We start from the raw sequence: 14,953 nt of genomic DNA, 5'->3' as shown, positions 1-14,953 counted from the left end.
TTTGACAAATTGAATGAGAGTGTGACAAGTGTAAAAAAAAATATTTATTTATTAGAATATAAAAATTGATTAAGAAATAATAAATAAAAAAAATTGTTCTATACCCTAGTTCCTTGCTGGAAAATGTGTATCTTTTAATCGTGAATTTAACCATAAGCCCATAAGTACGAATTTATGGCTTCTTCAACTAGTAATCGGGCCATGATCTATTAGCACATTTTTAGCCCATATTCCAAATTGCAACGTATCGCATCCTTTTTAGTTTTCCCCCTTTTCTTCCCAAAAATTTCAATCTTTCTGCTTCCCAAATTCCCCCAAAACCCTCGGCCTTCCTCTCAATTCTGTATTCCCCACACATACCCAAGAACAGAAATGTCTTCTGAAGATGCAAAACCTGTCAAGAGTGAAGTAGACGACGATGAAAATGACGAAAAATCCCTCAGTTCACTCCTTAAAAACAAGAACAAAAAACCCAACGGCATCGCCAAATTACCTTCTCTAAAGAATGAAGTAGACGACGATGACAATGACGAGAAATCCCTCAGCTCAATCCTTAAAAACAAGCCTAAAAAACCTAACTCAACCAAGTCGCTTTCTCTCAAGGATGCCAAGTTAAAGAAATCAGAGTCGAAAGTGAAGAAAGAAGAACAATCTGATGACGATTTCACGCCCAAGAAAAAAACACCTAACAATGATAAACCCAAGAAAGAAGTAACTGGAAGTGCTGAAACGGTTGGCGATTCATTTATCTTTATCTTTTTTCAACTTTCTTTTCTAGGGTTTTTCTTGTTTATGGTTGCTTAATGCTTCGATTTCTCATACAGAAGAAGACACCCATCAACAAGGTGAAGAAGGAGGAAGCTGGAAATGCTAATACGGTTTGTGATACATTTTAATTTAAACTATTTTCCTTATATGGGTTTTGTTTTTCTTCTGGCAATGAATGATCTTTGTTTTTGAAATTTCGTATTTTGATGCAGAAGAAGACACCAAACAGTGAAGTCAAGAAGGAAAAAACTGGAAATTCTGATAAGGTTTGTGGTATAAATTCTTAAACTTTTTTGTAAAATTTGGCACATTTGTACTTTTCAAGTGGGATTCAACATCAAAACATATAAAAACTGATATATAATATCGTTTAACTTTTGTAAACAGTCCGATCAAAATCACTAGTTTCTTGATAGTTTATGAAGATCATAATGTTAATTCACAAATTGATATTCAATTGACACAAATTTGTAGCCACCCATTGCTTCAAGCATTGTATTGTTTTGCATAATATTTATATTCTTTAAATGATTAATTTTACTTATATTGAATTAAGAAAAAAGTGGTAAATTCAAGTGAGAAAAATGGGAAGAAGAAAGAAGAAAAGAGAAAGAGTGGCAACGGAGAAGATGTTAAGAAGAAGGAAAAGAAGGTGTATGAAATGCCTGGTCAAAAGCGGGACCCACCCGAAGAGGTATACATAACTTTTCTACAAATCATCTGCGAATACAGGACAAGACAGAACATAACAGATTGTACTGTGTTTGTCCCACACAATACTATGACTATGTCGACAAGATAAAAAAATGCAACCTTTTGTTTTGTCCCATACAAAAAAGTGGGATGTTGACTCACTCTCAACCTCTTGTCTGTGAAAAAGACGTAAATGCCTTTGTTATTTTATGAAATTTATGAGTTTTTTTTGTTATGAATTTATTTAGAGAGATCCATTAAGGATTTTCTATGAAAGCTTGTACGAACAAATACCTACTAGCGAAATGGCTGCATTTTGGTAAGTATTGGGCTTAATCTCCTAAAGGGTATTTTGGGTATTTGACAAAAGGTAAAAAAACTTGTAACCAAATTGCATTTGTAGGATGATGGAAACTGGGTTGCTACCAAAAGATGTGGCCAAGAAGTTATTTGAGAAGAAACAGAAGAAAGCTCAACAGCTAAAACTTGGGGCACCAATGACAACAGTAGTCACTGTTAAGAAGAAAAGTGATTCGTCTGTATCGATTAAGAAAAAGACTATTTCAACTGAAAAGAAGAAAAAAATTGATTCATCTAAATCTTCATCGCTGCAACCAAAGAAAAGAAAGATTTTGGAAGACAGTGATAATGAATCTGATGATGATTTTGTTATAAGTAGAAAGATCAAGAAACCAAAAGTGGCTTGATTTTGGGTTTTTTAGTATTTTGGTTAAAATTCTGGACCTTTGTATTGTAGTGACAATTGTTTTTAGTTGGAGTTGTATTTGGTGAATGAATTTGATACAATTGTTATTAGCTTTTCTAAATCGCAAAATATACTTGTCCTGTTTTAACAAATAATTTTGAATAACTTAATTGGGTAGAAGAAATATTCAGGGAATTAGGGTTTCAAAAACTTTAAACCCTAAAATCACACTGTAATCGATTTCTATAAACTATGAAGAAGAAATATAAGATGTATACTTCAAGGAGCAGGAGACATGTGGAAGAATAGGGGAAACAAGAGAATAACGCGTGTAACCTGTGGAGCGTCCGATCTAGAAGAAATCCAACGGTTGAAAAAAAAAGGCTCTTGCTACAGGAATTTGACACGTGTTCATAGTATATATATATTTTTTGAATGAAACTTTTTAAATCAAAATCAAATCAAAGTTAATAAATATAAAATATAAAAATTACTATTATGACTTGTAAAAGTTTTCGATTCAATATAAATCACACTCGTATAAACCCTAAAATGCGCCGTATACTGACACGTGGCATAGCTAGTCTTTCTCCAATTCTTCCTTTTTTTTTTTCTTTACCCACATTTTATTTTCCCTTATTTTTCTATCAACGACAACTCATCTCTGTCTCATCTCCTTCGTTCACCAATCTTTCTTTCAAAATCTCGTATCTAATACACTTTGATCTTCATAGTTCCATCATTTTCTCTGATTAACGGAATTGATGCACTTGCTGTAAAGCGGATATGAAACGGCGTAGAAAGGGTGGCAGAGGCGGTGGTGGTAGGAGTAGAATTGCGAAGGAAGATGAGGGTGAAATTGCGGATATTTTGCTCAATCTACCGGACGTAGTTGAGCAATCGGAGTTGATAAGTAAATCCACTTTTACCTGGGATCGGAAGAAGAAAAGATCTGTGATGGCTTCGATATCGAAAGCGTCACCGGAGGAAGTAAGGGCGGTGGAAGATGATGATGAAGGGCCTTCAACGACGCTTTGTTTATTACGCAGTGGTACTGGAAACGACGGTGCTTCTGAGAGCCCTAAACAACAGTCATCTTCGAAGAAATTATCAAAGAGAAAGGTACTTGTTGCGATGTTTACTTCAATTTCCATAAATAATTCGATGACTCTGTTAGGGTTCTTACTGATTATCATAGGTTTTTCAAGTTCTTTTCTTATTTCTTAGTTGTTGTGATCGAATTGTTGTAATTCATACAAGTCTTCAACGATAACATTGAAAATTGGGGATTGTGTTCGATTGAAAACCTAACATCTAAATCATTATCGATTTTTATGATCTTTCTAATTTTTTTACCCTAGTTTCACTTAATTCCCCTTCTTTAAACTTTATTCATATATATATATATATATATATATATACAGGCAACAGATGATTTGATTCAGAGATACAATGAAATGCAAAAAGAAATCATGGCAAGGAGGGTATGCAATAGTCTCATAACTTTGAATTTGACTTTCTTCTTAAAATCCTTTTCCCCTAAATCTGATTTAATGAATTGATTAAACAGAAAATAGAAGCCATGGATAGTAGAAAAATAAGAACGATGAAACGTCAGAAAATAAGAGCCACGGATACCCTACATGAAAAACGTAGAGCTCAAAATCTGCAGTTAGAAGCAAAAAGACTGGTGTTGAAAGCAAAAAAACCAGCTAAAAATCTGGGGTTGGATGCAAAAATACTGGAGGTGAAAACAAAAAGACAAAAGGTAATCTTCAATTAATTTGATCAAATCCCATTTGTTCTGATTCTTATTGACTTATTAAATATCTATTAACTATAATCAATTGCAGATAGAAAAGAGAAAAATGGATGCCCCTCCACCACCACCACCACCACCACCATCCCCACCAGCAAAAAGACAGGAGTTGAAAGCAAAAAAACAAGGTCAAAGTCTAGGATTGGATGCAAAAATACTGGAAGTGAAAGCAAAAAGACAGGAGGTAATCTTCAATTTATATGTTCTTAGTGTTATTGTATTATTTAAATAAAATATCTTTAACTAATTGCAGATAGAAAAGAGAAAAATGGATGCCCCTCCACCTCCACCACCACCACCACCACCACCATCCCCACCAGCAAAAAGAGTGGACTTGAAAGCAAAAAAACGAGCTCAAAATCTGGGATTGGATGCAAAAATACTGGAGGTGAAATCTAAAAGACAAGAGGTAATATTTATTTGTTCTGATCTTTATTGAAATATTTAATTAAAATTTCTTTAATTAATTGCAGGTAGAGAAGAGAAAAATGGATGCCCCTCCACCACCACCCCCACCCCCACCACCATCTCCAACAGCAAAACGATTAGAGTTGAAAGCAAACAAACGAGGTCAAAATTTGGGGTTAGATGCAAAAATATTGGAGGTGAAAGCAAAAAGACAAGAGGTAATCTTCAATTTGTTTGCTCTAATTTTTATTGAATTATTTAATTAAAATTTCTTTAATTAATTACAGATAGAAAAGAGAAAAATGGATGCCCCTCCACCTCCACCTCCACCTCCACCACCACCACCCCCACCCCCACCACCCCCACCAGCAGCAGCAGCAGCAGCAAAAGGACTGGAGTTGAAAGCAAAAAAACGAGGTCAAAGTCTGGGGTTGGATGCAAAAATACTTGAAGTGAAAGCAAAAAGACAAGAGGTAATATTCAATTTATTTGATGAAATCCAATTTGTTCTGATTCTTATTGAATTATTTGATCAAAATCTCTTTAATTAATTGCAGATAGAAAAGAGAAAGATGGATGCCCCTCCACCACCACCACCACCACCACCACCCCCTCCACCACCACCCCCACCAACAAAAAAACAGGAGTTGAAAGCAAAAGTACTTAAGGCGAAAGCAAAAAGACAAGAGGTCATTCCACCACCACCACCACCATCTATGCGACCACCACGACCACGTCCACCACCACCACCATCTACGCGACCACCTCGTCCACCACCACCACCACCACCACAACAACAACAACAATCACAACAGCATTTTCAAAAATTTTGGGTAAATCCCAACAATGGCAAAGTGGTGGCAATCACTTGCTCCAGTAATGGTAACATTGTTGGTAGATCTGGTTCTGCTAATGTTGTTGATCCACTTGTCCATGTTCACTATGTAAAAACTCGTGATCAACAACATATCACCAGGCCTGCCCCTCCACCACCACCACCACCACCACCACCACCATCATCATCCATGGCAGGTTCCAAGAACAGCAAAATGTTGGCGGTGACACAGTCCACTATGAGTAACCTTGGTGGTAATGGTAGATCTAGTTTTGTGAATATGGTTGATCCACGTGGCAAGATTCATTTTGTAAAAGTCAATCGCTATCATCAACAAATTACCAACTCTGCCCCTCCACCACCACAACAACAATTACAGCAGCCTTGTCAACACTCTACACTAGATCCCAACAATGGCAAAGCAGTGGCAGCGACTCACTCCAGTAACAGTGGTGGTGGTGGTGTTGGTGATCCAGCTGGCAACATTAATTCTGTAAAACCAAATCGTTATCAACTACAATATCATCGGAAAAGATTCAAGTTTGCCCCTCCACCACCGCCACCACCACCACCAGTAGATCCCAACAATGACAAAGCGGAGGCACCGACTTGTGCGTGTAACAGAAGTACCAGCTCTGCCCCTCCACGGCCGCCACCAGCACCACCACAATCTATGGAACAGCCCAACTATTTATTGTACATCCCAACCTGGTACGCCCCGGTAGAGGCGAGGCCTTGGTCTGCCCCTCCACCACCACCAACACCACTGCCACCGCCAGTACAGAAGAATCGTAAACAATCTATGCTGCATCCCAACAAAGGCAAAGGCGAAGTGGTGCAACTGACTAACAAAAATACAAGGCCCGCCCCTCCACCACCACAACTACCAACACTAGTGCCACTGCCATGGCTACTACCAGAAAAGAAGAAGCGTAAACAATCTATGCTGCATCCCAATAAAGGCAAAGGCAAAGGCAAAGGCAAAGTGGTGCAACTGACTCGCTCCAATAAAAAAATTACAAGGCCTGCCTCTCCACCACCACAACCACCAACAATAGTGCCACTGCCATGGCTAGAACCAGAAAAGAAGAATCGTAAACAATCTATGCTGCATCCCAACAAAGGCTCCAGTTACAGAATTATAAGGCCTTCCCCACCTCCATCAACATCTTTACCCCCACACCCAACACCACCATCAAAATCTTTACCCACACACCCAACACCACCACAACCATCATCATCACCGCCACCGCCATCAAAATCTTTATTCCCACCCCCACCCCTACCCCTACCCCTACCACCACCATCAACATCTTTACCCAAACACCCAACACTACCATCAAAATCTTTACCCCCACACCCAACACCACCACCACCACCACCGCCGCCGCCATCAACATCTTTACCCCGACTCCCACCACCGCCACCATCAACATCTTTACCCCCACTCCCACCACCGCCGCCATCAACATCTTTACTCCCACTCCCACCACCACCGCTGCTATCAACATCTTTACTCCCACCCCCACCACCACCACCGCCGCCATCAACCTCTTTACCCCCACTCCCACCCCCATCACCACTATCAACATCTTTACTCCCACCACCACCGCCACCATCAACATCTTTACCCCCACTCCCACCCCCATCACCACCATCAACATCTTTACCCTCACCACCACCACAGCCGCTGCCATCAACATCTTTATTCCCACTCCCACCTTCACTTCCACCCCCACCATCATCATCATGCCCACCATCAAAATCTTTACCCCCACCACTGCCACCATCATTGTCACCACAACCACCACTACAACCATCACTACAGCCATCACAGCAGCACTGTCAAAAATCTATGGTACAACCCAAAAAAGGGAAAGTGTTCCCTAGCACCAGTAGGAGATTTACCATGTTGCAATTTTTACCCCACCACAACAGCCCTCCACCACCACCTCCACACCCAGCAGCAGCACCACCACCATCAAAATCTTTACCCCCACCACTGCCACCATCATTGTCACCACAATCACCACTACAACCATTACTACAGCCATCACAGCAGCACTCTCAAATATCTATGGTACAACCCAAACAAAGATATAGGAGAATTATTCCCAAGCCGCCCTATCCACCACCACCACCACCACCACCACAGCAGCACAGTCAAAAATCTATGGTAGAACCCAAAAAAGGAAAAGTGCTCACTCGCACCAGTAGGAGAATTACCATGTTGAAGTTTTTACCCCACCACGGCCCTCCACAAACACCATCAACATCAAAATCTTTACCCCCAGCACCAGCACCAGCACCAGCACCATCAAAATCTTTACCCCCACCAGCACCAGCACCAGCACCACCACCACCACCACCACCACCACCACCACCACCACCACCATCATCATCACCTCCACCAGTAGCAGCACCATCATCACCTCCACCAGCAGCAGCAGCACCATCATCACCTCCAGCAGCAGCAGCAGCAGCACCTTCATCATCACAGCAGCATTGTGAAAAGTCTATGGCAGATCCCAAGAAAGGGAATGTGGTGGGAGTGAGTTCCTCCAATCAGATGGATCCACCTGGCAAAACTCATGACAACCACATTTGGTCTCATGATCCAATCCTCAGAAGAGCAGCAGCAGCAGATGCCAGAAGGTATCGGATTATGAAGTTGAAAGAGAAAAACAAGGACAACAACAACATCAACATCTCCTACTTTTTCCATAATGATCCAAGTCTCAGAAGAGCAGCAGCAGCATGTGCTAGAAGGTATCGCCTTATGAAGTTGAAACAGAAAAACAAGGACAACAGTTCCTCCTCCTCTTTCCCTTCCCTTAATCATGCAAGACCCAATGTGAATGCAGCAGCACTTGCTAGAAGGTTTCGGATTATGAGGTTGAAACAGAAAAACAAGGACAAGAACAACTCCTCCTCCTCTCTCCCTAATGATCCAACATCCAATGTGGATATTCATCCAACCCCCATTAACCCAGCAGCACTTGCTAGAAAGATGAGGCTTTTAAGATTGAAAGAGAACGTCATAAACAGGAACAAAAACAAAATACCCCAAGTTTATGGCAATGATGTAATCTCCAGTAAAAAAAAGAGGAAAAACAAGTCTTTGTTGGCTCGCAAACTAGCAAAAGCAAAGAAGAAAAGGAGAAGGAGAAAGAAAGCAACGGAAGAAAAGCAACAAATACCCTACGATTTAAAACTGGATGATCTGGTCATGTTAAAGGTGTCGCCTCTCAAAGGTGTAATGAGATTTCGAACCGGAGCCAAATTGTCTCCTAACCACATTGGGCCATTCAAAGTCTTGAAAACCGTGGGCTCTCAATTCTGTAAACTGGCTTTACCCGAGGAACTGAAAGGAATACACGACACGTTTCATGTAAGTTTTCTGAAAAAGTACGATGGGAAAGAGTGTGGGGTCATCCCAGTATCGGACTTGAAAGTGGAATCCTCCAACAAAATATTTGAAGACCCGGAAAGTGTTCTAGAAGCAAGGACAAAAAAGTTTGGGAACAAAGATGTTGAACTTGTGCTTGTGAAATGGAAGCATACTCATGGGAGAAGGCGGACTTGGGAGCCTAAGGAGGAGATGAAGATTAGATACCCTGATTTTGTAGACTACGACGCGCTTCCCAAGAGAGAATCCACCGGAGAACCGGAACCGGAAACGGAAGCGGAATCCTCTTCTTAACGCGTATAGGTTGGTTGGTGGTTGCAACATTTTTTTTTTCACTAAAATTCATTTTTGATACCAAAAGGTAAAGTGTAAATTTTAAAACTTGGTGTTAGCAATTATATTGAAAGAAATATGCCTTGCTTATTCTTGAGATTACAATGCCTTGATAGAAAGAAATGAAAGTAGGATGCTACTAATTATTTGGCTGTTTGCAGTTAGAACAGAGGTATTCGTATTCCTTCCGTGATCAACAATATATCGGTTAGTTTCCTTTTAAATCATAAATACTCAAACAATGATATTGATAATCATTGACCAGAAGCTCCAAAATTGTCAAATAAATGAGTTTAGGGACTGAAACTGTCAAAATGGGGACAAAATATGAAAATATTTAAAATATCAATATGACAAACTCGCGTGGCAAAAGTCTAAACCATTAAAAACTTTAAGGGACCAAATTGCCAATATGACAAACTCTTGTGGCAAAAATCTTTACCATTGAAAATATGTAAAGTTGTGGACCAAATTTGCCAAAACCCAAACAAGTTTACTGTTCCTAAGCTTGGCCTTCTTTAATATATATATATATATATATATATATATATATATATATATATATATATATATATATATATATATATAAGAAAGCATTGTGCTTTTAGTCGCACAATGTACACTCAAATGTTTGCAAGAAATAGCAAGATGAATTTACTTTTGTATATTATTGCATTCTACCTCTATATGATTTTTTTTTTTTCGTTTAAAGCATTGTACTTTAAATTTTTTAATCCACAAAATTATAGTATCGTACTTTCAACTTGTATCTTAATTTGGATTCTGAATTCCGAGCATTCAGTAGGTTTATGTTTATGGATATGTAATTTATTCTTATGTTGCTGTAAGAGGCTTTTGAGGAATTTATTGATTGGAGTTGTTTCATGTGTACTTATAACTTTGCATATGTAGGTTCCAAGTCAGATGAGGAAGGGTCATTGAGGAGACATTTCCTCATTAGCTCAATATTTTTACTTTTTTTAGCATAGCACGCTAGGCTAGGCTACGCTTGTATAGATAGATAATCCATCGATACAAGTAGCTCATTTGATTACGCTCATATGCAAAATATACTGGTCTTTCATTTATATAACATCATCTATAGTGGCTAGCAATTTTTAAATTATTGTCACATTGTCTTTCCATTGACTAAGAATCTTGTCCAGTGGTTAACCTCTTTCGAAATAGAAACCTTTTATTTTATTTATCATTTTTAAACACAATGATATTTTAATAAAAGGTATTACTAGATACTAATATCTAACATTTTATAAAGGTTACTATTGTAACATTCCATTTAAAATTAAGTAATTAAATAATAAACTCTGAACCCCAAGATGTAAATTTATATTTTATATTATCTTATAGTAGTCTTAAAATTCATAATAATTTTGCAGGGTGTTGGTTCGGGGAGTTGAATGATATAATTTGGACTTTTGGGGGTTAAAAGTGTAATTCCAAGATTTATTTTGTAAAGAATTCTGAAGGCTGAGGGTTGTTTGGTAATTATTGGATTTAACTTGAATAGATTTTTGAAAGCAGGGGATAAAGAGTAAAATATGGACTTGGATTGAAAAGAATTGAGGAGGGAGGGGCCTGAAGTGTCAAAACATTAAGAAACTCAAACTAAGATGGGTTAAAACCCGTCACCTTACTCGCCCATGTTAACCTTAACCCTAACATTAGGAGTTAGCCACCACTTGTGACCTGACTCGCCATGTTAACCTTAACCCTAACATTAGGAGTTAGCCACCACTTGTGACCTCCCAGCCACCACCATGGTTTGTTCTCATTTTTTTTTCCCGATCAACAAGCCCACCAAGGGAATTGTCGTTGACCTTCATTCTTCCCCAACGTCGGGATAGCTCAAGACGGAGTGGTGGACTTCGCGTGTTATTGTTCCATTGACCACCGATATCAGTCGACGCCTCACCGCCATTGTGAGCTGTCGTCTTGCACGTCGTACTTCTCGTTGTCGACGACGACCAGGACCGCGAGTCGGCGGACGTTCTTTTCTGCTGCTGCTGCACTCGGAAGGAACCTCAACACCTTTTCTCTTCTCCATCTCATTCTGGTAACAAGCCGTTGTCGCCGCCTCCGCTCCAAGCGGTTTTCGTGTTGCTGCTAGTTGCTCGGTCCGCCGGATGCACCAGGAGTGGCTAAGTTCGTGTTTTACAATCCGGGTGTGTATGCTCCTGTTGTACTGCGTTAAATGTGTGTGTGTGTGTGTGTGCCGGAGTGTGTGTTGCGTGATCAGGAATCAAAAGAGAACCACCACCACCACCATGAGGTGGTGGCTATCAACTCCGGCCACCGCCTGCCGCCACAAGGGTGGTTGTGTGTGTGTGTGTGCTATATTGTGTATGTTTTCCTTTTAGATAATATGTTGTATAATGTACTTTTTTGGCCGGAAAATCAAAAGAAAAATCCACCACCACCACCATCGTGAACCACCACCAACCACCACTACCCGAGGTGGTAATGGGTGGTACCCGACTTATTAGACATTAATTAATGTAAAAACTTAACCCTTGGTCTAATTGGCTTGTGATTGGGTTGGAAACCCTAATTAGGGTTTAGAAAACCCTAATTTTGGAGATGTTAAGTTTTGGATTGTCGGGACCCATGTTTTGGACCATTGGATTAATGTTATGACTTATGCCCAATTACATTGTATGTTTGGCCTAGTGGGGTGATGGACTTAATGAATTAAGTCCTTAATGAGTTAAGTAAGAACACTTAACCCTAATCGTCATTTTATGTGAAAACCCCTAATTATGTTTGGGCTTCAAGTTGGGCCTTCTTTTGGGATTAGGTAGTATATGAACTAGGATATTCAGATGGGCTTTAGGGTAAGGCCCATGTGAGGGGTTTGGGCCCAATTTGGAAAATTGATCCATAAGTGGGCCATAATTGGGCCTTGATGACTATGAGATATTGGACCATCGGAATGCCAAGTGTTTGGACTAGAATAAATGGTTGGGCCTTAAGGTAAGACCATGTAGATGTTGGGCCCAATTTGGAAAAATTGGGCCATATGTTGGGCCTTGGTTGATTATTTGGCTTTTGGGTCTGCAGAGTGTGAGTTTGGGCCTTGGTTTTGAACCAAGCTAGGTTAGGGGGTAAAATGGCCCTTTACCCCAAGTGTGGATTTATGGTTATGCATTGAAACCCAAATGGTTAATTGGGTGTTGTTTTGATATGGACAGATCGAGAGTCTGTCATCCAACAACTAGAGTTTTATCCGCAGGACTTCGACAGTGTGAGGTGAGTCTCCTCACCATACTAATGGGTCGAAGGCACCAAGGCCATCCCATTTATCTAGTTGGGATGATTATTGCGGATGTGCTATCGATATACTATGTATATATGTGAAGACCATGTGGGGGTTCCCATGGCAATTAGTTATGTGTGGTATGCTAGTTGATTGTCTGGTATGTGGTATGCTAGTTATCTTTGTGATACTTTCATGGAAGACCCCGGGGACCCCCCCCCCCCCCCCCCCCGAGGCAATTGGATATAAGACCATGTGGGGGTTCCCATGGCATTCCAGGCTAAGACCATGTGGGGGTTCCCATGACAATGGGCTAGGACCATGTGGGGGTTCACATGGCACCCGGAGTAAGACCTTGGAGGGTTTCCAGGGCATCCTTGTAAGTTTGTATGTATGGTTTATATGGCATGTGTATGCCATTTCTTCTGATTAGTTAAGACCATGTGGGGGTTCCCATGTCAGTGGGCTAAGACCATGTGGGGGTTCCCATGGCACCTGGTGTAAGACCTTGAAGGGTTTCCATGGCATCCTTATATGTTTGCATGCATGGCTTATGTGGTTGATGTGGCTTATGTGGCTTATATGGCTGATATGGTTCATGTGATTATGTGGATCGTGTGGGGTATGTTATGGGGAACTCACTAAGCTTCGTGCTTACAGTTTTGTTTATGGTTTCATGTATCATTGGTTTGGAAAGGAGGGATTGACTTAATCGCAGCGCACACACCTGTGTTTTCTGCATTAAGTGATTTTGGGATGTAACTCTAGTAAATGTTTTAATTAAGCAATGTTTTTGAATGGTTGGATTAAGTAACATTTGTGTTCGACTATAATGAAAAATGAATTTTTTACCCATGATTTTTGGGTCGTTACAGTTACCTTTTTGGGGATATAAGGACCATTGAAAACGGACTTAGAACCAAGAAGTTATGGCCTTCGGAACCTTGGTCTTATTAGGGTTAAGCCTATTACGCCGGCGTACTAAGCAAATGAATCGTGGATGCCCTCTTTAGTATGTTGGACATACCAGGAGTATGCAGGACATACTCAAGTCAGGTGAAAACCTTAATTTAGGATCTTGAACCGTATTTAATGGCCTTAACTCAACTCCAAACCTTCCTACCTTCAGCCTCCACCCCATTAAACCATAGATACGAAACCTGAACCCCCCATTTGAGTGGTTCTTTAGTTCTTGGGGTGATTTCATGTGTTTTGGTGCTTATCCAAGAAGAAGGAGATTCTTCAAGGAGTGTTGGGTTGCTTGAAGCTTGTGGATCTCGACCTTGTGCATCTTGATCTATCTTTTGGAGGTATAAAGCTTCAAACTTTATGGTTCTTTAGTGTAGATCTAGTTATGGAAATTGTTAAGCATACTTTGGTCCCAAGATTGTGGTTCTTGTGAGAAGAAGCTACTCCATGACCTTTAAGCCTCATGTTTGGTCTTAGTTAAGGTTATTAAGTCATAAAATGTCGTCTTGATGAATTATTTTAAACCATGCATGAGTGTGAGTGCTTATTATGGATTTTATTGAGTATTGGGTCCCATTAAGGCATGTAAAGGAGTAAAAGTTGCCAACTTTAGGTGTTTAGACATCATTTAGGGCCAGATATGAGTTTGGATGTTCTTGTCTTAACCATTAAGAGATTCTTTTGGGGATTTTGGCTCTCTGCTGAGTACGTTGTGCGTACATAGGATTACGCTCTGCATAATGCGTGGTTTATGCATTAGTGTCTTGTAAGTTGAGCTTTGATGGTGAGTACACAACGTGTACTCTTTTGGTATGCAGGGCGTACTCCCAAAGAGTCCCCATTTCTTTTGCTTTGGCGAGTTATACCATGTGCATTGATGGCCCGTACGCAGGGCGTACAAGCTGGTATGCAGAGTGTATGCTTCTTGGGCCCTTTTATTTTGGGCCACCTTTTTGGACTCTAGGGTTGTGGATATTTTGGTTTTGGGCTCGTATTGGGCCTTAAGGCCCTCTAATTGGGTTTAGGCCATTAGTGGGCCTAGTTTGGGCATTGGTCATTCTAGGGCCTCATGATTTATGGGTTTTACCTTAAGAATGTAACTAAGGTTGGTATTGATTGTGTTTAGTGTGAGGAGCCGTTGTGCAGCAGGTTTGAGCGCGAGATTTGCTATCTTCTGATTAAGGTGAGTTTCCTAACTGTAGCCGTGGATCTAAGGCGCCAATGTCGACCAACTAGGATATGCTATGCTAGTTATCTTTGTGACTCATGCATGATATGTTGGGCTAGGCCTTGTATGTTTGGCTAGTCCCATTGTATGTTGGGCTAGGCCCCTGGATCAAAAGGGATTGGGCCTATTATATGTTAAGTCGGGTGCTAACTGTCTCTATGATTGTTGCATTTATATGTTGGGTTGGGCCTATTGGTTTGGTAGGGTTATGCCCAATATAGTGGGATGGACTTAATATGCAGGTTGGGCCTAATGTGCGGGTTAGGCCCGATGACATGTATGGTATGTGGTGTTTTGGGGAACTCACTAAGCTTTATGCTTACAATTTTATGATTGTGGTTTCAGGTGCTTCCAGTTCGACAGGGAAGGGTTCGACTTGATCGCAGCGCATCCATCCATGCTTCCACAATATGATGATTTTCATATTGTACTCTGATGACTATTTTATTACGATCTACTTTTAAATGTTTGGAATAAAAAGATAATTGGTGTTTTAGTTGAATTAAAAATG

At 40.3% G+C, this 14,953-nt stretch overlaps 2 protein-coding genes across 3 annotated transcripts; both read left to right on the top strand.

Moving 5' to 3' along the window:
• The first annotated feature begins 265 nt into the window (after positions 1-265).
• On the top strand, positions 266-2,280 carry LOC111914270 (FK506-binding protein 4). Its single transcript, XM_023910046.2, has 6 exons — positions 266-732; positions 825-878; positions 981-1,034; positions 1,325-1,462; positions 1,710-1,780; positions 1,865-2,280. The coding sequence occupies exons 1-6, from the start codon at positions 373-375 to the stop codon at positions 2,166-2,168; spliced, it is 981 nt and encodes a 326-aa protein (XP_023765814.1). The 5' UTR covers positions 266-372; the 3' UTR covers positions 2,169-2,280.
• A 499-nt stretch (positions 2,281-2,779) lies between these two features.
• On the top strand, positions 2,780-10,097 carry LOC111914240 (uncharacterized). 2 transcript variants are annotated; one of them, XR_008225352.1, is made up of 9 exons: positions 2,780-3,289; positions 3,592-3,651; positions 3,738-3,935; positions 4,021-4,170; positions 4,240-4,395; positions 4,460-4,612; positions 4,682-4,867; positions 4,952-9,178; positions 9,884-10,097. XR_008225352.1 is itself a non-coding variant. In XM_052766048.1 (8 exons), exons 1-8 carry the CDS (start codon positions 2,954-2,956, stop codon positions 8,930-8,932), a joined length of 5,220 nt encoding a protein of 1,739 aa, XP_052622008.1. In that variant the 5' UTR covers positions 2,780-2,953; the 3' UTR covers positions 8,933-10,097. The 2 variants fall into 2 exon arrangements, 1 of the variants encoding a protein (XP_052622008.1); XM_052766048.1 differs by having other exon boundaries at positions 4,952-10,097.
• Positions 10,098-14,953: the final 4,856 nt, after the last annotated feature.

Source organism: Lactuca sativa, chromosome 8, assembly GCF_002870075.4.
Source record: "Lactuca sativa cultivar Salinas chromosome 8, Lsat_Salinas_v11, whole genome shotgun sequence".
NCBI classification, from domain to species: Eukaryota; Viridiplantae; Streptophyta; class Magnoliopsida; order Asterales; family Asteraceae; genus Lactuca; species Lactuca sativa.
The sequence above is the reverse complement of the archived record's forward strand: the minus strand, read 5'-3'. Positions and strand labels throughout refer to the sequence as shown.